Genomic DNA, 25,664 nt, shown 5'->3' with positions numbered 1-25,664 from the left:
ATGAAACAGCCTTCCTGATTTCAGTCTCTGTTATTGGGCTGTCCAGCCACTCAATCTGGTCGGTTGACCCTTTAGGCATATTAATGTTATTAAAGAAGTCCGTCAGTTCGTCCTGTTGGGGATTAATGTCCGAAGTGTATAATTCTTTATAGAACTGTTGTAGAACCCCATTTATTTCCTTTGTTGAGGAAACTAATGTATTGTCTTTTTTAATGCTGGTATCACATTATGAGCGTCTTGTTGCTTTCTCTCTCCTTCATATGTTGTCCCAAGCCTAAATAAAGCATATTCTACTTTTTATTATAGATTTCCTGTAGCTGGAACTTAAGCTTACATAGATGTTGATATAGCTTATCCGAAAAATGTTTTGATAGTTCCTGATTTTTGATCACATTTTCCAATTCCATTAACTTTTTGTGTACTCTTTTTTTAGATGATTGTGCTATCATTTCCCTGTAATATAAGTCTTATCCATTCCATTGCTCTTGTATCAGTGGTGCCAGCATTGATTTCAAAGAAAGATTTAATATCCTCCTTCAACAGGAGTGTAAAGTCCTCAATAATAACTTGTAATAACGACGTATTCATTCTCCATCTACCTTTCTTCTCTACATCAGTATTTATATCAATGCCGAGCTCCACTGGAGCATGGGCTGAGAGGGTGATTGCATTTATTTTACACTTCACAACTTGTCTTATAATGGTATTAGAAATCATAAACATGTTGATCCTAGAGTAAGATTTTTGGCAATGTGAGAAGTGTATTCCCTTCCAGTAGGACTTATCAATCGCCATATGTCGACCAACCCTACATCCTCGTTCATCATCTGGATTGCAGCTCTTTCCTTATATCACAGGGCCCTAAGTTTGCTTCTATCTAGACAGGAATCCAAGACTTGATTAAAGTCTCCTGCCAACATTATTTGACCTTCCACAACGTCTTATTCATGTCATGAAAAAAGTGTGAATCACCTTTATTCGGAGCATAGCTATTGCATAGTATCGTCGTGGACTAGAGTTTAGATTCTCGGGCCAAGCCCGAGCCCGACCCGAGCCCGACCCGAGGTCCGGTCCGTTATTTTCTGCCACATCCTCGGGCCGGGCCGGGCCCGCGCCTGGGCCGGACCCTTGATCAAGCAATTTTTTTTTTTTTTTATCCTATTTGGGTGGGGAGATAGCTATGCCATAATCAGAAATATAATAAATATATATATAGGCTATATAAAAGTAACAAATGTGTAGAAAAGTTAGGCTGCAGTTACTAAATGCAGCACTTCATGCGCGGAGTCTCCTCCTCTCGCACGCATCACACCGGGAGCTTGAAGATGTAAAGAAAAAAAGAAAAACAGGAGAATTACCTTTGAGCAAGTGTGGAGGAAAGTCGGAGGTATGGAAGCAGTTTAAACAAGTCGTGGGCAGTGACAACAATATGTTGTTCATCATTGTTTCTTTTTTTTTTTTTTTTACGTTTCTTCACTCAGATCCATTTGCGATCCGTTCCATTCTGAATAAACTAACAGCAGTTTACAGCTTCGTCCTTGTTGTATTATTCTAACAGATTTCTGCAGTTCCAACAACTCTGAATTGTAGTTGAGAACGTCAGTTATAACGGCCCACGTATTAAAAAACTGTCTGGTTTAAATCGGGCTCGGGCTCATAATTACAGTTAATGTGTCGGACCGGGCCGGGCCGGGTCGGGCCGGCTCGGGCTTGATTTTTTGGGCCGATCTAAGCTCTATCGTGGACCTGTTGATCAGAGCTTGTATACACTCTGCCTTCTTTATTCTTGACTTCTTTGAGTAAAGTAAAACTTACATTTTTGTTTATTAATATTATTACTCCATTCTGCTTACTGGAGAATGAGGTATTGAGAACATGTCCGACCCAGCTCCGTTTCAGTTTCAGTGCTTCTCCTTCTTTAAAGTGTGTTTCCTGTAGAAAAGCTATGTCCGTCTTATTATGCTTCAGATAAGTCAGCACCTTCCCTCTCTTAATTTATTTGATTTTGATTTATTTCTTTATTTGAAAGGGGACAGTGAACATTAATCAACATTAAAACAATGTAAATGTGCCCGAGTTAGCTCGGGGTTCCCACATCCATTGATATTCCAGCTTATGCATTGTACATGGTACCTAGACATATTTTACATGTGAATAGTAGTCTGTGCCTGTAAGACTAAGTTTGATATCAGTATTAGTTCTGTCCCCCATACGCGCTTCTTGTAATTGCCATGTCTCGTTTGCGTCATTTGCTCTTTTATCTGTCATCACCAAACGCAGCTTAACACCCATCGTAGCCGTACAAACCATAAGGCCGGTTACACACTGGATGCGTTGCGTGAGCGTGGCGTTTCTGTTGCGTCTCAAAAGCATGGCGGCTGCGTGGATGTTTCTGTGTCCTACACACCAGAAGCGTGTCTGACGCGGCGCTGCTGCTGCTGCTGCTGCTAGGTACAGGGAGGGCTGATCTATTACACACACACACACACACACACACATATATATATATATATATATATATATATATATATATATACACATAGCGCCGACAGATTCAAACTCTGACAAATGGTAAGTGGTCTGTCTGTTTATAACAACTCTAGCTGTAGAGAGCCTATAGAGCCTCTCTGATGTTGGACCGTCACTCAGAACACACACTACCTTGTTATTGTAGCCTCTCCTCCCCTTTATATATCGGCTTGTTCCACGTATGGGGAGAGAGTTGTTAAACATTAATATATAGCTACTGATCTGATTAAAGCAAGACAACGTCGGCAGTACTGACTGCAAAATATGTTACAGAATATTTCCTTCTGTCTGACAGGTGCAATATTTGAAAATCTTTTCTCTGAAATTTTTTATTACATTTATATCTACGTTGATGTCAAAACCTCGAGACTTTCAAACATCAAGATGTCATTTATTAATATGCATTGAACAGAAAAAAATAAAGAAGATAAATAAAGAACCTAGCGTTCGGGTCAGTGGGGTACCTACACCAGCCAGAAGAAGCTCACTCTCCGGCTCTGTTGCTCAGGCAGCACACAATCAAGACTCAGAACTCAAACCCACCTCTTTAAGGCATTGTCCCCTCTTTAATCAGCCTCTTTTCTTCCTTATAGTCCATATTATAGTCCAGATCTATCTTCACAGTGCAACACTCCTCAGTCAGACATAGCCTTCCAGCTCATCATCTGTATAGGAGTTAATCCTGATGAACTTCTCTGCCTCTTTGGCGCTTGTGAAACTTTGATTCTTCCCCTTGCACGTGAATCGCTGGGATGCTGGATGAGCCAGCGTATATCTCACGTTGAGCCGCTGCAGCGCTCTCTTCGCGGTTGTGAAAGTTTTTCTTTTCTCAGCTAGCTCCTGTGTCATATCTGGGAACATGGACAGTCGGGTGCTTTCCCATTCCATCCCGCGCTTTTCTCTGGCCGCTTTCACTACTTTATCCCTGGCAGACTGTCGTAGGAATCTGATCAGCACTGGTCTACCAGTTGCACGTTATTTCTCTTACTGTGATTTTCAAGCATCTGCACGGTTCCACATAGCATCCATCCTTTTTTCATCGTGTTCCCTGTTATTTATAAGCTGCTCTGTCGTGCCTCCAGGTGGTGGATACGTCCCTCTGCTTCTTCCAAGGCTTTTATTTTGAAGGTTGAGGTGTGACTGTAAACTGCCTGCAGGCTTTTACTTTGAAGGTTGAGGTGTCAGCTGACAGGAAGCTGTTTGTGTTGCCAGACAGAAGGAGAGACTACTCGCCGTGTTCAGACACTAACGCAGTTATGTGTTTATGTATTTAATATATTTAATGTATTTAATATATTTTATATATTTAATATATTTAACATATTTAACATCTTGTGATGGATCCTGTGAGGAGGAAGTCGTGTCTGCGTCTCAGAGGAAACTGTCCTATCAGGAAGCTCCTCAGACGGACATACGGTCAGTTTACTCATGTTTAAATAAAGTTTCATAAACTTTATTAACACGCTCTGATTATTAAACATCAGCTGATCAACCAAGTTAGATCAGCTGATCAGCTTTCATCATTTAAAGCTGCAGTGTTTCCCAGCATGCACTGGGGGCTGCAGTGTTTCCCAGCATGCACTGGGGGCTGCAGTGTTTCCCAGCATGCACTGCCTTTCTGTGGCCTTGTTGTCTCATGACTTGTGGTCAGAGATGGCGTGTTGAGCAGCGACCCACATCTAACCCTGCAGCCTAGTTGATAGTTGATAATTGATAGTTGATAGTTGATAGTTGATAATTGATAGTTGATAATTGATAGTTGATAATTGATAGTTGATAGTTGATAGTTGATAATTGATAGTTGATAGTTGATAGTTGATAATTGATAATTGATAATTGATAGTTGATAGTTGATAGTTGATAATTGATAGTTGATAGTTGATAGTTGATAATTGATAGTTGATAGTTGATAATTGATAGTTGATAGTTGATAGTTGATAGTTGATAATTGATAGTTGATAGTTGATAATTGATAATTGATAGTTGATAGTTGATAGTTGATAGTTGATAATTGATAATTGATAGTTGATAATTGATAGTTGATAATTGATAATTGATAGTTGATAGTTGATAGTTGATAGTTGATAGTTGATAATTGATAATTGATAGTTGATAATTGATAGTTGATAGTTGATAATTGATAGTTGATAGTTGATAATTGATAATTGATAATTGATAGTTGATAGTTGATAATTGATAGTTGATAATTGATAGTTGATAGTTGATAGTTGATAGTTGATAATTGATAGTTGATAATTGATAGTTGATAGTTGATAGTTGATAGTTGATAGTTGATAATTGATAGTTGATAGTTGATAATTGATAGTTGATAATTGATAGTTGATAGTTGATAATTGATAGTTGATAGTTGATAGTTGATAGTTGATAATTGATAATTGATAATTGATAGTTGATAATTGATAGTCGATAGTCGATAGTCGATAGTCGATAGTCGATAGTCGATAGTCGATAATTGATAGTCGATAGTCGATAGTCGATAGTCGATAATTGATAGTCGATAGTCGATAGTCGATAGTCGATAATTGATAGTCGATAGTCGATAGTTGATAGTTGATAGTTGATAATTGATAGTCGATAGTCGATAGTTGATAATTGACACTAACTTTTGAAAATAGAAACTAAACATATATTGAAACCTGCCAAACTGATAGTTGACGATGCAAGTCATGAGAAAACCCACGAAACGCCGAGCTCAAATGATCAAATGTTAAAAGATGCCGAAAACGCCGTTGACCACGACCAAACCGCCGACCAAACCGCCGACCAAACCGCCGACCAAACCGCCGACCACGACCAAACCGCCGACCAAACCGCCGACCACGACCAAACCGCCGACCAAACCGCCGACCAAACCGCCGACCAAACCGCCGACCACGACCAAACCGCCGACCAAACCGCCGACCAAACCGCCGACCAAACCGCCGACCACGACCAAACCGCCGACCACGACCAAACCGCCGACCACGACCAAACCGCCGACCAAACCGCCGACCAAACCGCCGACCACGACCAAACCGCCGACCAAACCGCCGACCACGACCAAACCGCCGACCAAACCGCCGACCACGACTACGTGATGGATGTTAGTAACAGGGATCTTCCACAATAATGTAAGACTGGTTTCAGATGTGATCGATTACAGTCATCTGTTTATAGAAAGAGGATTTATTTTAATTGTAGATTTTTACAGCCTTTGATTCAGTAGAACACCCATTTATTTTAAAAACTCTTAAATATTTTGGATTTGGGAAAAAGTATATAGTTTTACTTGGAAGGTCATACAGTGACATCACCAGTTGTGTAGCTTTGGAACGTGGTACCAGTCCGAGATTTAAAGTCCAAAGAGGCAACAGAACAATAATGGTACGGAAGGCATGAACATTTTGGACAAACAAATTGTAATAAGTCAGTTTGCAAATGATTCTACGTTATTTTTGAAAAACGAAAGGCAAATCCCCAAAGTATTAGACTCTATTAATTAATTCTCTAAAGCAGCAGGCTTGAAATGAAATATTAATAAATGTGAATTATTCGCTTTACATGATCAACCGGCTCAAGTAATCTGTAACATAAAGGTTAAATCAATAATAATAATAATAATAATAATATCAATAATAATAATAATAATAATAATAATAATAATAATAATTGGGTATAACTGTCACCAGGAACAAAGTATTAAGAGAGAGAGAAAATGTTCTTAAAAGAGTAGAGAAATGTAAAATCATTCTTAATGCATAGTTACAGAGGGACATTACCATATTTGGAAGGGTCCTTTTATCTGAAATGGAAAGCCTCTCCAGAGTTATATATCCTGGGGGGGTTATAACCCTAACATAGTTATATATCCTGGGGGGTTATAACCCTAACATAGTTATATATCCTGGGGGGTTATAACCCTAACATAGTTATATATCCTGGGGGGTTATAACCCTAACATAGTTATATATCCTGCATTTTCATTGGAGGTTTCAGACGAAATGGCTCAACTTATTAACAAAGCAAATTTTAACTTTATGTGGAGAAATGAGTGTAGTTATATCAGAAAGCAGATGTGATTAGGAGTGTTGAAGAGGGTGGACTAAATGCTAGTGCTTTTGTGGTTATGAACGGTGTTCTTAAATCAAAATGGCTGAATTCATTTAATTCTCATAAAAAAAGCTCTTTTTGGTACTCCATACCGGACGCAATTTTCAAAAAGTTGTGAGGTATTGATTTTTTTGCTGCGATGTGACTATGATCTACGTAAACTGCCAACGGAGTTATCAGGTTTTCACCAGCAGGTTCTCCTCTGTTGGATGTTGATTTATAAGAATCCTCAGAATACCCCGTATGGAGCAGCCTGGTCTCACGGCAGTAAACGTCACGTTATTTTTAATCTATTGATACGTGTTCACGGGGACGTTTTTCTTGTTTTTTACGTGGTGGCCAGCATGAAATACCCTACGGGGAAAGGATGCCCCATATGTTGGGGGGCGGCCGCGCCACAATAACGGGATGGCGGAGGTAGGGTTTAGGAAAAACCCTACGGGGAAAGGGCGCCTCACACGCTGGGAGGCGGCCGTGGGGGACGCGCCACAATAACGGGACGGTTGTGATTAGGAAGACTACGGGAAACAAAGCGCCACACGCAGGACGCGATCCCCGCTCGCCCGGGTGAAAGTCCTGTATTGTTGGACCCGACCAGCCTCCCTACGCGGATTTTCGGCTCTTCATACTACTCCCTACCGTATCGTGCTGTGACCACGAAATATGCTTCCCATTGAAATACATTACTTCACATTTTCGTGCTGGCCACCACGAGGGTTAGGGTTAGAGGCAAAAACGTGCCCGTGAACACGTATCAATAGATTAAAAATAACGTGACATTTACATGAACTGCCGGGAGACCGGGCTGTATGGAACAACAGGCACAGCTTATCCAACAGGAAGTTGTGTTTCAGTACTTGGATGGAAGAAGGAGTCTGGACTGCGTCTCAGTTAATGGATGGATCTGGTGGATCCCTAACCCTAACGTAAATGTTCCTTTTGGGAGAATACTAACCATCGAAAGTGGGACTACAGCAGGAAGTGGTCAGTGACCGTTAGCAGTGGACTACAGCAGGAAGTGGTCAGTGACCGTTAGCAGTGGACTACAGCAGGAAGTGGTCAGTGACCATTAGCAGTGGACTACAGCAGGAAGTGGTCAGTGACCATTAGCAGTGGACTACAGCAGGAAGTGGTCAGTGACCATTAGCAGTGGACTGACAGAAGTATGCGGAATGAGACACAGCCATATTCTCAGAGACTATAGTGGTGAAGAGGCAGGAAAGATTAGGAAACAATCCTTATCGTATCATCTCCCACCAAAAGCCAAAGAAGTGACATTTAAAATATTAAATGATATTTATCCATCGAATCACTTCCTACGTGTTAAATTTAATTGGGAAAGTAACTCGTGTGTTTTCTGTGAGAGTGATATTGAGACGGTTGAACATATTTTCTTTCTTTATGTTTTGTTGTATATACTGTCTCTACCTCAAAGCTGTCAACACTTTTTTGACAAATGTATGAATGTTTGTATGACTGTTGTATAATAAAGGAAAAACAAACAAAGGAGAGCAACTGACAGTAACTGGTCCAACGACCACTCAGTAACTGGTCCAACGACCACCCAGTAACTGGTCCAACGACCACTCAGTAACTGGTCCAACGACCACCCAGTAACTGGTCCAACGACCACTCAGTAACTGGTCCAACGACCACCCAGTAACTGGTCCAAAGACCACCCAGTAACTGGTCCAACGACCACTCAGTAACTGGTCCAACAACCACTCAGTAACTGGTCCAACGACCACTCAGTAACTGGTCCAAAGACCACCCAGTAACTGGTCCAACGACCACTCAGTAACTGGTCCAAAGACCACCCAGTAACTGGTCCAACGACCACTCGGTAACTGGTCCAAAGACCACCCGGTAACTGGTCCAACGACCACTCAGTAACTGGTCCAAAGACCACCCGGTAACTGGTCCAACGACCACTCGGTAACTGGTCCAACGACCACTCAGTAACTGGTCCAAAGACCACCCAGTAACTGCTCCAAAGACCACCCAGTAACTGGTCCAAAGACCACCTAGTAACTGCTCCAAAGACCGCTCAGTAACTAGTCCAAAGACCATTCAGTAACTGCTCCAAAGACCAACCAGTAACTAGTCCAAAGACCACCCAATAACTGGTCCAAAGACCACTCAGTAACTGGTCCAACGACCACCCGGTAACTGGTCCAACGACCACTCGGTAACTGGTCCAACGACCACTCAGTAACTGGTCCAAAGACCACCCAGTAACTGCTCCAAAGACCACCCAGTAACTGGTCCAAAGACCACCTAGTAACTGCTCCAAAGACCGCTCAGTAACTAGTCCAAAGACCACCCAGTAACTGCTCCAAAGACCACCCAGTAACTGGTCCAAAGACCACCTAGTAACTGCTCCAAAGACCGCTCAGTAACTAGTCCAAAGACCATTCAGTAACTGGTCCAAAGACCACCTAGTAACTGCTCCAAAGACCGCTCAGTAACTAGTCCAAAGACCATTCAGTAACTGGTCCAAAGACCACCTAGTAACTGCTCCAAAGACCGCTCAGTAACTAGTCCAAAGACCACCCAGTAACTGCTCCAAAGACCACCCAGTAACTGCTCCAAAGACCGCTCAGTAACTAGTCCAAAGACCACCCAGTAACTGCTCCAAAGACCAACCAGTAACTAGTCCAAAGACCGCTCAGTGACTGGTCTAAGCTGGATATGTGGTTACAAAGAGATCTAGCAGTCTTTGGAAAAACACACTTAAATGTTAAAATTAAAATGGCTAATTCACCATGATTATTATTTAATTATTTATTTTTTTTATATATTTTTATTATATAATTGCAGTAATCCGTTCTATCCTGTGTGCCTTGTATGTACGTTGGGAGATGTTTTCTAAGCCTTGATATTATATATATTATATATTATATTATAATATATATATAATATATATTAATATATATATACATATTATATATAATATATATATTATATATAAATTAATTTCCTCAATAAGTACCGAAGTACTTTACATGAGTATTACTGTAAACTTGAACTCAGTTACTCTGAAAGACTTAGTAATCTCCTAAATGAAAGAATGAAAGAAACCCGTCTGAGGCGTTGGCGTTTCTCCGTTAACGATCGGCGCCGATGTTTCTCCTGCGTAATGAAACGCTCCCGCTAGCCTTTCATCACTTCCTGTTTCCGTTTGATCAGATGTGTCAGCAGCAAACTCTTCTCCTATTGGCTCCTACTGGAACTACGTAGCCCCACCCACTGGCAGCCAGCCAATCACAGAGAGGTCACAGCCCCTCCCCCATCCCTGCTGCTGCCAGAGGGTCTCTTCTTCCGACCAATCAGAGGCAGCCGCAGGTCAGTGGCCACAATAATCAGAACAGGACAGGCAGACAGACAGTCAGGCAGGCAGACAGGCAGACAGACAGACAGGCAGGAAGGCAGACAGACAGGCAGGAAGGCAGACAGACAGACAGTCAGTTAGGCAGACAGATAGACAGACAGACAGTCAGACAGGCAGGCAGGCAGACAGTCAGACAGGCAGGCAGGCAGACAGACAGACAGACAGACAAGCAGGCAGACAGACAGACAGACAGACAGACAGACCTCAATAAATATTCTGTTCATGTTTCTGCTGATTTTACCGTCTGACCTGCAGATGTTCCCATGGAGGAGACCCAGCAGAACCAGACCCACAACCAGACCCAGCAGACCCAGCAGAACCAGACCCACAACCAGACCCAGCAGAACCAGACCCACAACCAGACCCACAACCAGACCCAGGGGAACCAGACCCAGCAGACCCAGCAGAACCAAACCCAGCAGACCCAGACCCAGGGGAACCCTGAGGCCCGGGCGGTGGACTTTATGGGTGAGAGATTCCTTTAAATGGATTCTCGTAGGTTTATTAATAAATAGATTCTCTCTTCATGTTTTACTAGACTACCGGTTAGACCATCTTACCGGTCCGGGTTAGACCATCTTACCGGTCCGGGGTAGACCATCTTACCGGTCCGGGTTAGACCATCTTACCGGTCCGGGGTAGACAATCTTACCGGTCCGGGTTAGACCATCTTACCGGTCCGGGTTCAGGACTCTGAGGTCGGAGGAAACTGGCAGTTTGAGAAGAAATGCAGAAGAAGAGTATTTTGGTGTGTTGAAACATTATTTTTCTTCTTCCTGTTTCAGATCTGGACGATGACGTTGATCCTGAAACTGGAGAGAAATCGCAGGGATGAGCCGACCAATCAGAGACGGGGATGAGCCGACCAATCAGAGACAGTATAAAGACGGACTGTAGGAAACACGGACGCTGTCTCTGGGCTTTAAAGCAAACTGTAGTCAAGACTGTACCTAGACCAGTATCTAGACCAACTAAACCTAGACCAGAGGGTATCTAGACCAACTAAACCTAGACCAGTATCTAGACCAACTAAACCTAGACCAGTATCTAGACCAACTAAACATAGACCAGTATCTAGACCAACTATACCTAGACCAGTATCTAGACCAACTAAACCTAGACCAGAGGGTATCTAGACCAACTAAACATAGACCAGTATCTAGACCAACTAAACCTAGACCAGTATCAAGACCAACTAAACCTAGACCAGTATCTAGACCAACTAAACCTAGACCAGTATCAAGACCAACTAAACATAGACCAGTATCTAGACCAACTATACCTAGACCAGTATCTAGACCAACTAAACCTAGACCAGAGGGTATCTAGACCAACTAAACCTAGACCAGTATCTAGACCAACTAAACCTAGACCAGTATCAAGACCAACTAAACCTAGACCAGTATCTAGACCAACTAAACCTAGACCAGTATCAAGACCAACTAAACCTAGACCAGAGGGTATCTAGACCAACTAAACCTAGCCCAGTATCTAGACCAACTAAACCTAGACCAGTATCAAGACCAACTAAACCTAGCCCAGAGGGTATCTAGACCAACTAAACCTAGACCAGAGGGTATCTAGACCAACTAAACCTAGCCCAGTATCTAGACCAACTAAACCTAGACCAGTATCAAGACCAACTAAACCTAGACCAGAGGGTATCTAGACCAACTAAACCTAGACCAGTATCTAGACCAACTAAACCTAGACCAGAGGGTATCGAGAGCGAGAAATGGACGAGACTTTGAGGGGTTGAGACTGAGACTTCGAGGGGTCGAGACCGAGACTTTGAGGGGTTTAGACCGAGACTTTGAGGGGTTGAGACCGAGACTTTGAGGGGTCGAGACCGAGACTTTGAGGGGTCTAGACCGAGACTTTGAGGGGTCTAGACCGAGACTTTGAGGGGTCGAGACCGAGACTTTGAGGGGTCTAGACCGAGACTTTGAGGGGTCGAGACCGAGACTTTGAGGGGTTTAGTCCGAGACTTTGAGGGGTTGAGACCGAGACTTTGAGGGGTTGAGACCGAGACTGGCCAAGACAGCCTAGCCCGAGCCCGGCCTGGCCCGAGCCCAGTCCGAGTCCGTGAACCCGGCAAAGATCTTAGAAGGTACATTCAGCCGGACGCTGAAAGATTTTCATCAGAGTTTGAGACTCTAATCACGTTCATCCTGCTCCCCGTTTCCAGGTTAGCTCTCCACCAATCAGATGGCTCTGAGTCCAACTGCCGGCAGTGCCCGCCCTCTGACTGAGCATGTCAGGTCGGCCAAAATGAAGGACGACGGCACGGACACACCGAACAGACTCGAGTCACCGACCTCGCCAGACTGTCAGACGGCCGGTTATCGGCTCGGTGTGTCAGCGCCTTTAGGGAAACGTCTGTGATTGGCCGGCCAGGATCGGGACCGTTATGTCTCAGGATGACCTCACACTTCTGCAGGAAACCTGCAGCTCCATCCATTAAAACACTTTTATACCCCGAGTCAGACCATCAAAGGGTTAAGATGATCAGTCTTTATGTTTTTGTTGTTATGTAATTTCAGTTTTCGAGCCCGGCCCGAGCTGGCCTGAGGCCTGTACTACGAATCCAGATCAACGTGTCCTGGATTTCTTTCAGTTCCCCAGCTTCACCTAACCAACCAACCACGGTCCTCCATCAGCTGTATCACGACGCTGGTTAACAACTAGTTCAGTCAACCATCAGGGTTTCCCAATCCAGCGTGCGCGTTCACATAAAAGAGGCGGTGTTTGCGCAGCACGACCAATCACAAACATCTACCAGAGCTGCATATTTTACATAAGAAGAGCAAACTATAATTCTACATAAATATGAAGAACACAGACACGGTTTAACAGGCAAAATGCAGGAAGGAAAGCTGGCAAAAAAGCCGACGCTGTTTTGCATAAATCACAACGCTTAGCTTATCAATATCACTTCCAGTGGTGTAGTCTACGTGATAGCTCCAGGATTTCCATATACCCACTTAAAAATGCCCAATGACACGTAACATACTTTCGATTATATTTTTGATAAATTTTGAGTTGTCATCCGTGCTTTTTTCTAAGGTATTTTTTTAGCGTAAATTGGTGCATAAAAGTGTATCGGAATGTAGGAAATGAAGTTGTTGATGCTTAAAACTTCCCTGGGGGAGGACACCCAGACCCCCCACTATGATATGCCCCCCTCCTCCCCCAAAGGCAGATTCTGGCCAATATACAGTACAGTCCACCACTACAATACATTAGACTACACTGGTCACTTCCCCATCAGTCAGGACCAAGATCTGACCATAATTAGTCGTTGCTTTAGCCTTTTATTCCAGTTATAACCCCAGCAGTGGTACGCGATCGTGAGAGAAAATAAAATATCAAAACATAATTTAAACCGATGTGCGTATTGGCAACACACGGCTGAAGAAGCCGAGCCGATATGTAATTCCCTCCCATTACAATCTATATCTTTCATAAAGATCCCATCAGGGAACGTTAACGGGGTTGATGGTCTCTAAATGTTTTAACTTTTATGAGCGCACCCCTCTCTCTGTCTCTCTCTCTCTGTCTGTCTCTCTCTCTCCCTCTCTCTCTGTCTGTCTCTCTCTCTCTCTCTCTCTGTCTCTCTCTCCCTCTCTCTCTGTCTCTCTCTCTCCCTCTCTCTGTCTCTCTCTCTCCCTCTCTCTCTGTCTCTCTCTCTCTCCCTCTCTCTGTCTCTCCCTCCCTCTCTCTCTCTCTCCCTCTCTGTCTCTCTCTCTCTCTGTCTCTCTCTCTCTGTCTCTCTCTCTCCCTCTCTCTCTCTCTCCCTCTCTCTCTCTCTCCCTCTCTCTCTCTCTCTGTCTCTCTCTCTCCGCCCACCAAGCTCCGCCTGATCTTCTAAGAACGGTGACGCCGTTATCAGTGGAGTATTGATTGGTCAGTAGGCGGTGCTTTAACACCGGTTGATCTCTAATCTCCAACTTAACCTGCTCCCGACCAGGTTAGATGTTCAGCATGAGTTACCACGGCGATTGAACCCGGTAACAACTGATCCACCTTTGTAGTACAGAAAACCCTGGGTTGAACCTGAAGTTATCTCGTTAATGCCAAATCTCGCTTCGCAGTACAGGCCTCTGGCCTGGCCCAGCCTGGCCTAGCCTGGCCTGGCCCAGCCTGGCCTAGCCCAAGCTGGCCTGGCCTAGCCTAGCCTGGCCTGGCCTAGCCCAAGCTGGCCTGGCCTGGCCTAGCCTAGCCTGGCCTGGCCTAGCGTAGCCTGGCCAGGCCCGTCTACATTCAGCCAGGCCTGCTCAGGACAGGCTAACCTGGCCTGGCCTGGCCTAGCCTGGCCTGGCCTGGCCTAGCCTAGCCTGGCCTGGCCTAGCGTAGCCTGGCCAGGCCCGTCTACATTCAGCCAGGCCTGCTCAGGACAGGCTAACCTGGCCTGGCCTGGCCTAGCTTGGCCTGGCCCGTCTACATTCAGCCAGACGCTGTTTTTTATCCGAAGAAAGGCGGATCATTAAAATGTTAAACGATGATCAGTTGTTGACATATTTTTGACATTTGAAGTTTTTAAGTTCTGATGAACTTTGTTTTATATTTCATGTATTTTGTGTTAATAGTTAAAGTTGTTTCCATGACAACAGGCAAACTATTTTTGATGAAAAAACGTTTTTATTGTAAAAGAGAAAAACAACATTAAATAATCTGGTATGTTCATATTTACAGTTTAGTTCATTAAACACGTCAGAAACATCATCAGCTGCTGGTCTTCTGATTGGGTAATGTCAGTCTTCTTCCTCATTGGCTGCTGCCGGCTCAGGGGGCGGGGCCTCGTCCTCAGAGCCGGTCTGACGAGCCGCCGTCCGGAACAAACGCATCAAATCCCGAAAACGGCGAGAAACCTGTAGACAGACAGGCAGACAGACAGGTACAAGAGTTAGGCTAAGATCAGACAGACAGGCAGACAGACGGGTACAAGAGTTAGGCCGATCAGACAGACAGGCAGACAGACAGGTACAAGAGTTAGGCTGCGATCAGATAGACAGGCAGACAGACAGGCAGGCAGAGAGACAGACAGAGAGACAGGCAGAGAGACAGACAGAGAGACAGACAGACAGGCAGGCAGAGAGACAGACAGACGGACGGACAGGCAGACAGACAGAGAGACAGGCAGACAGACAGGCAGGCAGACAGGCAGGCAGACAGAGAGACAGGCAGACAGACAGAGAGACAGGCAGGCAGACAGAGGCAGGCAGACAGACATAGACAGGCAGGCAGGCAGAAAGACAGACAGGCAGACAGACAGACATAGGTAGGCAGGCAGACAGACGGACGGAGGGCCTGAGGAAACAGTTCAGAGCTTGTGTTCAGACAGACAGACAGGCAGGCAGACAGACAGGCAGGCAGACAGACAGAGAGACAGGCAGACAGACATAGGCAGGCAGACAGACAGGCAGGCAGACAGACAGAGGGACTGAGGAAACAGTTCAGATCTTGTGTTTGGTGTTTTAAAACTTTCTTGTGGCAGAGATGTTTCCTGTGTGTGTGTGTGTGTGTGTGTGTGTGTGGCAGAGATAGAGGCAGTGATGTTTCCTGTTTCCTGTATGGGACTCTCACAGCCCAACCACACTACAGTCTGTCTGTTCAGACTGAACACGGTGTCTCAGTCCAGATATGTTAATCTAGAGCTGTCCGATGTGAGGATATTATGGGATATCGTTGCTGAATATCTTGATAACGAGATAACGATCAGCGTCTTCTGTTCTCGCAGAAAGATGTTCTATTTCGTTTCTACTGACCGCCAGAGGCGGTGCTTTCAGCACCTGGATATCCATCGCACGCATGTGCAGGTCGAGTGTTTGACGCCCTGTGCTGCGGCACAAAGGCCAGGCCCACCCAGGAAGTGACCGCTTGCATCTTCTCGCGTTGGTAAGCAGGTTTTCGAGTTTCAAACAGGTTTTGGCGTCGCTGGGAGTCTTGTTACCCAAACGGATTGGAGCTGTGAATTTACGCCCTCCAAAAGACTGCGACTAGCCGCCTTACAACGATTGCACTCGTTACATAAGGTAAGACCGATGTTTTAGAAAGAGTTAACGTGTTACGGCCACGCCGCTTGGCCGGCTTGTAGTCAGCGGTGTCGGTGTTCACGCCGTTCCTGAGAAGGGCGAAGATACAGGGAGAGTCCCTCCCGCAAACTTTCTTTTCTTGTAACGGAACGCAGTAGTGTTCTCGCTTTGACTGCGTTCTCCCGGTCAGTCATTGGAGGTTTGTTTTTGTTTTTTCAGTTGTTGGGTACGTGCTCATAAGTTGATGGCGCGGTGAGTATCATTTCCTAGTTACTGTTATTATTGTAGTTGTTAACGCTGTTGGGCTGCTGGCCATTTAGGCTCAGCTTTTGTTTCTTTGTTAAGACGCTACAGTGTGAGATAAGGTTGGCGTTGGCGGCGCGTGCTCATTGCGTAGCCGCCCCGTAATTGAGTTGATTAAGAAGCGGCCCTTTTGCCGCTGCTCTAGTTTAATGGGTCTTCCTTTGTTTGACAATCGTGGTGCATGAGTGTGCTCGCTCGGACGCCTCACGACCACTCCGCATATCCCGTTACACGGCTAAAGGAGATATTCCGTCTTGAAATTCATTGCTGCACTGGAGTGTGTTCGCTCCAGACGGCGCTACTTTATATAGTAGCATTAACTTATTTTTCGCCTTAAGATAGCAGGGATTGTTTACATCATATTGTAGCGTCACTGTCAACAATAACAGGACCTGGGACAGTGTGACACGCTTAACCACGGTGCAGGCTGCCTGCTTGCAGCATGAGTGAAGGCGCAGCTAGACAGTCAGTGACCATGTTTATGACCTGTGTTGACTGCCGGGCCCCTCTTGAGTCAGATGATGGCCACAATAGATGTCCTTCCTGCCTTGGCATTGACCACCTAAGGCAGGGGCTAACAGAGCTGGCGTGCATGAATTGCGCTTGCCTAAGCCTGGCGGTGCGGTCAGCCATACTGGCTCAGCTAGGGAGGACCACTGGGGCTCAGCAGCCTCCACCACACAGGGACAGTCCTCTACCCCCAAGTCCTCACAAACGTAAAAAGGGTTGCCCTGTCACAAAAGGTGGACGGTTTGACGTCTGAATTTGCACAGATTAAGGCTCTCCTTCAGACATTACAGCCTTCAGGTGCAGGGGCAAGTAGTGGTCACGCTACAGCCCAACGACGGTCACCACCACCTCCAGTATTATCACCGGCATTCGAAAGCCAGGAGGACGATGTCCTCTCCACTAGGGCTTCGGAGAGCTTAACTCTTGGCCAAGTGGAGTATGTAGAGGAAGTAGGTGATGGCGGGGCGGGCCAGGACTTCAGCTGCTCTCTTCCTGGCTCTCAGGAAACGGGCAGTGAAAGGGAAGGCTCAGAGAGCAGCCAGACATTGGTCAGGCCTATTTTGAAGGTGGCACTAGCGCGTCTTGGGTTAGATAGGGCACCGGTCATAGTACCTCCTCAGAGTGCATTTTTTAAGACGCCTCCTCAGTCAACGGCTCTCTGTGTCCCACAATCAGCTCCATACATTGAGGAGCTCCAAAGGTGCTGGGCAGACCCCAGACGTCTCTCTCACCTTCCGAGTGACTGTAGGGCATTGGCGAACATGGTGGATGCGTCCAGCTCCGGACTAGGCAATATGCCCAATGTAGAGCCGGCTGTTGCGGCCCTTGTGCTGTCACCTGACGAAGCACTCAGGCCCGACGCTCGCTGTCCCCGGCCGCAGTGCCGCTTGACTGATGATTCCATCATCAGGAGTTATGACACAGCGGCACGTATGGGACGTATTGGAAACTCAGATGCAGACCCGTCTATTCAGGGGTTAAGCGATGCCTCCCTGCAGGCATTTGCCTACATGAGCAGGGAGCTAGGAAGGCTTATGTCCTCACTGACCCTCGCTCGATGCCAGATATGGCTGGCCCAGTCTCCGCTTTTGGAGCCATGCAGAAGGGCACTCCGTTCCCTTCCGGTTGTTCCAGGGGAACTGTTTGGCCCTGCAGCACAACAGGCTCTGGAGCGTAGTCTACAAGTTACGCAAGCGAGACGGCAGTTTGCAAGTCTGCGCCGTGAATACCCCAGTAGACAGAGGCCCTATTCGTCCAGAATTACAGCAGTATCACAGCCAGCCGTCCAGCAGGTGACGCGACGCTCTCGACGATTTCAGCAGCCCAATCCAGTCCAGCCCCCTCGCTTTCCACAACGAGGCCAGACCTCTGCCCGTCGTCCCTCCAGGCATCAGAGGGCCCGGAGGGGTAGACAATGATCACACAGTCGTGGCGGTCGGACGCTTCACCAGCCAGCAGCTCAGATGCTGGGAAGCGTTAACATCAGACCCCTGGGTTGTGACGACCCTGTCCCAGGGTTACACCATACAACTCCGATGCCGACCGCCAGGATTCCGTGGGGTCAAAATGACAGTGGTCAAGGATCCAACCAAGGCCCTGGCCCTACGCCGGGAGATCTGTGCTCTCCTGGAGAAGGAAGCCATCGAGCCGTTAAAGATGCATACACAGAACGGTGGCTTCTATTCCACGTACTTCATCATACCGAAAAAAGATGGGGGGCCTCCGCCCCATACTGGACTTGAGGCCTCTCAACGACCATCTCAAGGTACTAAGATTTCACATGTTGCGCACTATAGAGGTCTTACAGGGCATTCGACAGAATGACTGGTTCACTACCATCGATCTGAAGGATGCATATTTTCATGTCCCCATTGCACCTCACCACAGGCAGTTTCTCGTATGCTCCCAGTCGGAGGCAGACTCCCTCAGAGATTCTGCATTGCTGATATCCTATATTACCAGGTTAGGGCTGACTGTAAATTACAAAAAGAGTTCCCTGGTCCCCAGTCAGCAGATAGGATTTCCAGCTGGACTCCCAGGCAATGAGGGCTGTTCCCTCTCAGCGACGGGCCAGCAGTATCTGCCAGGAAGTCAGGCACTTCAGGGGAGGCAGAGCTCTGACTCTCAGAACGTTTCAGAGACTGCTGGGGATGCTCGCAGCAGTCTCCTCTGTGGTCCCACTGGGCCTCCTGTCATTGAGACCCCTCCAAATCTGGGTGAACAGCCTTGGTTTACATCCTACTCACTACAGACACAAGCTGGTCAGAGTCACTGCCAGCTGTCTGAGACATTTACAACCCTGGAGGACGGAAACGTATCTCGTTCAGGGTGTCCCCTTAGGGTCTATACCTTCCTGCAGAGAAGTAGTGACTACAGACGCTTCCCTAGAGGGGTGGGGTGCTGTATGGCAATGTCGGACAGTCAGAGTTCTGCTTGCCCTACAGCATTTCCTCCCAGTGCTGGTAGGGAGGCATGTACTTGTCAGAACAGACAATATGTCGGTAGTCTACCACATCAACCACCAGGGGAGCACCAAAGCCATGCATTCCACGGGATTGATTCGGCAGCTTTTGCAGTGGGCTCACCCTCGCCTGCTAAGCCTGAGGGCAATGTACTTACCAGGTGCCCAGAACGGGGCTGCAGATCTCCTGTCCCGCCAGTGCCCCCATCCGGGAGAATGGAGACTTCACCTAGAGGTTGAACAAGCCATCTGGCACAGGTACGGCGAGGCGGAAGTGGATCTTTTTGCCTCCCAGGCGACGACACACTGTCCCCTCTGGTTTTCTTTCTGGGAACCAAGTCCCCTAGGCCAGGATGCTCTGGCGCAAGCATGGCCCATGCAACTGCTGTACGCTTTCCCACCTCTGCCTTTAATATTGCCAACACTGGACAGGGTGTCTGCAGCAGGACACGAGATACTGCTAATAGCCCCCAGATGGCCAGGGTCTGGCCTCTGAAGGGCCGGAGCCATTGCTAGGGCTCTGTGAGCCAGCAGTGGTGCGGACTATTCACAGTTCCCGGGCACCCTCCACCAATGTGCTCTATGCTAATAGGTGGAAGCTTTTTGCCAAGTGGTGCCAAGCTCAAAATCAGGAGCCAACACAGTGCTCCATACCGGGTATACTCAGTTTTCTCAAGTCACTCCTTGATCGGGGCCTCGCAGCCTCCACAATCAGGGTGTATATTGCCGCCATCTCATCTATGCACAATAGAGTGGAGGGGGTGACTATTGGGTCCCACACTCTGGTGACCCGCTTCCTAAAGGGGGCTCAGCGATTGAGGCCTCCTCGGCGAAACCCAGTGCCCTCCTGGGACTTGCCCCTTGTTTTGCGTGCACTGTGCAAACCCCCATTTGAACCTCTGGGGGGTATAGAGTTGAACTGGCTGTCCATGAAGACAGCCTTTCTCTTGGCATTACGTCAGCAAAGCGGGTAGGAGAGCTACATACTTTTTCCGTGAACGGAGAGTGTCTGCATTGGCATCCGGGGGGGTACAGGAGTGACCTTATGGCCGAACCCCTCTTTTCTCCCAAAGACCTTTTCGTCCTCATACATCAACCATCCTCTTAGGCTGGCAGCCTTTGAACCCCGAGATCGGGGGTCTGAACTAGGGTTGAGCGCTGAGCTTTTGTGCCCCGTACGGGCACTCAGGATTTATCTTCAGGAGACCGCCCAAATCCGGCAGTCAGACGCATTGTTTGTCTGTCATACAGGGCCAAGACGAGGCCTTGCCCTGTCCAAACAGCGGCTGTCAAAATGGATAGCCGAGACTATCGGCCATGCTTACAAGAGCAGTGGTCCTTCTCATGTTCGGGGGCACTCCACCAGGAGTGTGTCTACATCGTGGGCAGTCCTACGAGGCGTGCCCCTCTCAGACATTTGTGCGGCAGCTTCATGGGCCTCACCCTGCACATTTGCTAGATTCTACAGGGTTAATGTTGTACCACATAACCCAGTGGCTGCAGCGGTACTTCCTACACCTTCTCAGCATCCCTAACAGGCAGGTAACAATTCCTCCTGACTTTGTTGATATACCATCCAGGTGCTGAAAGCACCGCCTCTGGCAGTCATCCGGGGTTGCATACGTAACCATCGTTTTTGTACGTTTGAGTGAAAGATTCTTCCTCGTAAATATCTATCAATCTATTCAAATACCTGAGATTAATCAAACATTCAGTGATGTATGTTTTACTCCTATGACAGGACAAGAAATCATTTTGGACCTTTGTAAAGGAAATGTAAGAACCAATCACCTCGCTGGGAGTCTTGTTGCCGAGCAGAGTAGAGACGGCCTGGAAGGTGTTCTGATTGGCTCCCTCCTGCTGACACCTTGTCAGAATCACTCGATCTGCCTCCCTGAAACCAACCACAGGTCAGAGTCGGGACCATACGTAATGAGAGCACTGCTAACTTCATGGTGTAACTAAGACGCCTGCTGAATGAATGATGTTTCCATGGAGATGTAACTTTAGAGGAGTAAAGAGAGGAGGAAGAGAAGGAGGAAGGTTACCTGGTCCAGAGGATTACTTTCTCTCCACTCGCTGTCAGAGAAATGTTCTTAGCACAGACGGGGAGATCTGGGGGAGGAGAGGAGGAGGAGACAGAGGGAGGGAAGGAGGAGACAGAGGGAGGGAAGGAGGAGACAGAGAGAGGGATGGAGGGAGAGGAGGAGAGAGAGGGAGGGATGGAGGGAGAGGAGGAGAGAGAGGGAGGGATGGAGGAGGAGACAGAGGGAGGGATGGAGGAGACAGAGGGAGGGATGGAGGGAGAGGAGGAGAGAGAGGGAGGGATGGAGGAGGAGGAGGGGAGAGAGGGAGGGATGGAGGGAGAGGAGACAGAGGGAGGGATGGAGGAGGAGGAGACAGAGGGAGGGATGGAAGAGACAGAGGGAGGGATGGAAGAGACAGAGGGAGGGATGGAAGAGACAGAGGGAGGGATGGAAGAGACAGAGGGAGGGATGGAGGAAACAGAGGGAGGGATGGAGGGAGAGGAGGAGAGAGAGGGAGTGATGGAGGGAGAGGAGGAGACAGAGGGAGGGAGGGAGGGAGAGGAGACAGAGGGAGGGATGGAGGGAGAGGAGACAGAGGGAGGGATGGAGGGAGAGGAGACAGATGGAGGGGTGGAGGGAGAGGAGGAGGAGACAGAGGGAGAGATGGAGGAGATAGAGGGAGGGATGGAGGAGGAGACAGAGGGAGGGATGGAGGGAGAGGAGACAGAGGGAGGGATGGAGGGAGAGGAGGAGGAGACAGAGGGAGAGATGGAGGAGACAGAGGGAGGGATGGAGGGAGAGGAGGAGGAGACAGAGGGAGGGATGGAGGAGACAGAGGGAGGGATGGAGGGAGAGGAGGAGGAGACAGAGGGAGGGATGGAGGAGACAGAGGGAGAGGAGACAGAGGGAGGGATGGAGGTTTCCTCTCTCCTCCTCTTCACTGCTGGGCTCTGCTCCTCCTCTTCATCATCCTCTTCATCATCCAGCTCCTCCTCCTCTTCCTCCTTCTCATCCATCAGAGGGAACGAGCCTTCCCATGATGCACCACTGCCGTCTGTCGACACAAACAGAGACAACATTACAGACAGTTTAACATGGCAGAGGAACAGCTGGATCTCCTCCCCTCTCCTCTATCTCCTCCTCCTCTCATCGCTCCTCTCCTCTATCTCCTCCTCTCATCGCTCCTCTCCTCTATCTCCTCCTCCTCTCATCGCTCCTCTCCTCTATCTCCTCCTCCTCTCATCGCTCCTCTCCTCTATCTCCTCCTCCTCTCATCGCTCCTCTCCTCTATCTCCTCCTCCGCTCATCGCTCCTCTCCTCTATCTCCTCCTCCTCTCATCGCTCCTCTCCTCTATCTCCTCCTCCTCTATCTCCTCCTCCTCTATCTCCTCCTCCTCTCATCGCTCCTCTCCTCTATCTCCTCCTCCTCTCATCACTCCTCTCATCGCTCCTCTATCTCCTCCTCTATCTCCTCCTCTTCTCTATCTCCTCCTCCTCTCATCGCTCCTCTCCTCTATCTCCTCCTCCTCCTCCTCTATCTCCTCTATCTCCTCCTCCTCTCCTCTCCTTTATCTCCTCCTCCTCTCCTCTATCTCCTCCTCCTCTCCTCTATGTCCACCTCCTCTTCTCTATCTCCTCCTCCTCTCATCGCTCCTCTCCTCTATCTCCTCCTCCTCTTCTCTAACTCCTCCTCCATCTCCTCTATCTCCTCTTCCTCTCCTCCTCTCCTCCATTTCCTCCTCCTCCTTTCCTCTATCTGCTGACACTCACACACGCACACGCACCCCCCCCCACCTGGTTGTGGACTGTGGTCCCCCTTCAGGTCCAGGTCTTTGTGGGCGGAGCTTATCTGAGAGTACAGCGGGTCCAGACTCTTCATGGCTCTGGACACGCCCCCTGAGGTCTGGACAGGAAATGAACAGTCAGTCAGGCGGGTCACTTCCTGTCACTTATTCACACCTGATAGAAAATCAAACATGGAGGACAGACCTTGTTGCCATGGCAGTGAGAGCATCCTTTCCTCCTGTGTCTGCTGATCTTTGCCTCATCCGACCAATCACAGTCCTGGAACACAAACAAACATTCTTTATCCGACCAATCACAGCCCTCCATGAGTGTTTTCAGACCTTGTAGTAAGCTAACACTAAACTATTTCATCAAGTTCTCCTTTCCGTGAAATACTGGGTACATTTAATTCCCTTAATTCGACCAATCACAGCCCTTCTGTGAGTGTTTCCAGACCTTGTAGTTCCTGTGGGCGTCCATCTTCCTCCTCTGGCGCCGGCTAGTCATTGGTTGGATCTTAAGCCCCTCCTCTTCCTCCTCCAGCTCCGGGAGCGTCACTTCCTCGAAGCCGCAGCTGGCTCCGCCCCCTAACACGAGGCTGCCGCCCTCCCCGCCGTCCGACCCGCCTCCTCCGTCCTCCGGCCAATGAGCTTCTTCGAACTGTCCTGGGCGGGCCGGAGGGGGGCGGAGCTCGTCGAAAAATACCCAGAATTCAGTCTGAAGATGGGTGTGGCCTTTCAGCAGCGCAGACATCTGAGACTTCAGCTGAAATACCATCAAATATAATAATTATATCATAATATAGGTTATATAATATACAATCACGCTGATAAATACCATCAAATATAATAATTATACTACAATATATGTTATATAATATACAATAATAATTAGAACATGATGGGAGAGGAGACAGAGGGAGGAGAGAGAGGGAGAAGAGGAGACAGAGGGATGGAGGAGACAGAGGGAGGAGAGAGAGGGAGGGATGGAGGAGAGAGAGGGAGAGGAGGAGGAGACAGAGGGATGGAGGAGACAGAGGGAGGAGACAGAGGGAGAGGAGGAGACAGAGGGAGAGGAGGAGACAGAGGGATGGAGGAGACAGAGGGAGAGGAGGAGGAGACAGAGGGATGGAGGAGACAGAGGGAGGAGAGAGAGGGAGAGGAGGAGGAGACAGAGGGATGGAGGAGACAGAGGGAGGAGAGAGAGGGAGGGATGGAGGAGAGAGAGGGAGAGGAGGAAGAGACAGAGGGATGGAGGAGACAGAGGGGACAGAGGGAGGGATGGAGGAGACAGAGGGAGGGAGGAGACAGAGGGAGGAGAGAGAGGGAGGGATGGAGGAGACAGAGGGAGGAGAGAGAGGGAGAGGAGGAGGAGACAGAGGGAGAGGAGGAGGAGACAGAGGGATGGAGGAGACAGAGGGAGGAGAGAGAGGGAGGGATGGAGGAGACAGAGGGAGGAGAGAGAGGGAGAGGAGGAGGAGACAGAGGGAGGAGACAGAGGGAGAGGAGGAGGAGACAGAGGGATGGAGGAGACAGAGGGAGGAGAGAGAGGGAGGAGACAGAGGGAGAGGAGGAGGAGACAGAGGGATGGAGGAGACAGAGGGAGAGGAGGAGACAGAGGGAGGGATGGAGGAGACAGAGGGATGGAGGAGACAGAGGGATGGAGGAGACAGAGGGAGGGATGGAGGAGACAGAGGGATGGAGGAGACAGAGGGAGGGATGGAGGAGACAGAGGGATGGAGGAGGAGGAGACAGAGCTAGGCTTTAGGACAGCGTTGTGTGCGTTACCTCGGTGATGCTGTTTGGACTCAGGTCTGGACCGGTCTGCAGAGCTTTGATGATCTTCTGATAATGAGACGGATTATCTCCAAAACTGATCTCCAGCTGCCGCAGGAAACGCCGGCTACGTTCAAACGCCTGCTGCTCCTCAAACTGCACACGGGACAGAGAGTTACCCCAGAGAGACATCAGACAGGACAGAGAGTTACCCCAGAGAGACGTCAGACGGGACAGAGAGTTACCCCAGAGAGACGTCAGACGGGACAGAGAGTTAACCCCAGAGAGACGTCAGACGGGACAGAGAGTTACCCCAGAGAGACATCAGACGGGACAGAGAGTTACCCCAGAGAGACGTCAGACGGGACAGAGAGTTAACCCCAGAGAGACGTCAGACGGGACAGAGAGTTACCCCAGAGAGACGTCAGACGGGACAGAGAGTTAACCCCAGAGAGACGTCAGACGGGACAGAGAGTTACCCCAGAGAGACATCAGACGGGACAGAGAGTTACCCCAGAGAGACGTCAGACGGGACAGAGAGTTACCCCAGAGAGACGTCAGACAGGACAGAGAGTTACCCCAGAGAGACGTCAGACGGGACAGAGAGTTACCCCAGAGAGAAGTCAGACAGGACAGAGAGTTACCCCAGGGAGACGTCAGACGGGACAGAGAGTTACCCCAGGGAGACGTCAGACGGGACAGAGAGTTACCCCAGAGAGACGTCAGACGGGACAGAGA

The 25,664-nt window shown here is 48.3% G+C and overlaps 2 protein-coding genes across 3 annotated transcripts in view; one reads left to right on the top strand and one right to left on the bottom strand.

Moving 5' to 3' along the window:
- LOC116058488 (GON-4-like protein) overlaps window positions 1-25,664 on the bottom strand; it is a 53,879-nt gene that overhangs the window by 1,595 nt on the left and 26,620 nt on the right. The window contains exons 26-33 of the mRNA XM_036006378.1: window positions 24,939-25,082; window positions 23,608-23,916; window positions 23,356-23,430; window positions 23,161-23,269; window positions 22,133-22,420; window positions 21,388-21,607; window positions 21,131-21,233; window positions 14,745-14,901 (exon numbers count right to left, since the gene is read on the bottom strand). Of these exons, the coding sequence (XP_035862271.1) occupies window positions 14,785-14,901; window positions 21,131-21,233; window positions 21,388-21,607; window positions 22,133-22,420; window positions 23,161-23,269; window positions 23,356-23,430; window positions 23,608-23,916; window positions 24,939-25,082 (1,365 nt within the window). The 3' untranslated portion in view covers window positions 14,745-14,784. The remainder of the gene's footprint in view (window positions 1-14,744; window positions 14,902-21,130; window positions 21,234-21,387; window positions 21,608-22,132; window positions 22,421-23,160; window positions 23,270-23,355; window positions 23,431-23,607; window positions 23,917-24,938; window positions 25,083-25,664) is intronic.
- LOC116058496 (TPR-containing protein DDB_G0280363-like) lies at window positions 3,796-10,902 on the top strand. 2 transcript variants are annotated; one of them, XM_031311329.2, is made up of 4 exons: window positions 3,802-3,945; window positions 9,829-9,984; window positions 10,286-10,498; window positions 10,816-10,902. In XM_031311329.2, the coding sequence occupies exons 1-4, from the start codon at window positions 3,867-3,869 to the stop codon at window positions 10,863-10,865; spliced, it is 498 nt and encodes a 165-aa protein (XP_031167189.1). In that variant the 5' UTR covers window positions 3,802-3,866; the 3' UTR covers window positions 10,866-10,902. The 2 variants fall into 2 exon arrangements, with proteins under 2 accessions (XP_031167190.1, XP_031167189.1); XM_031311330.2 differs by lacking the exon at window positions 9,829-9,984 and having other exon boundaries at window positions 3,796-3,945.

Source organism: Sander lucioperca, chromosome 10, assembly GCF_008315115.2.
Source record: "Sander lucioperca isolate FBNREF2018 chromosome 10, SLUC_FBN_1.2, whole genome shotgun sequence".
Taxonomy (NCBI): Eukaryota; Metazoa; Chordata; class Actinopteri; order Perciformes; family Percidae; genus Sander; species Sander lucioperca.
Note: the sequence above shows the minus strand (reverse complement) of the source record. Positions and strands in the feature narration are given on the sequence as shown.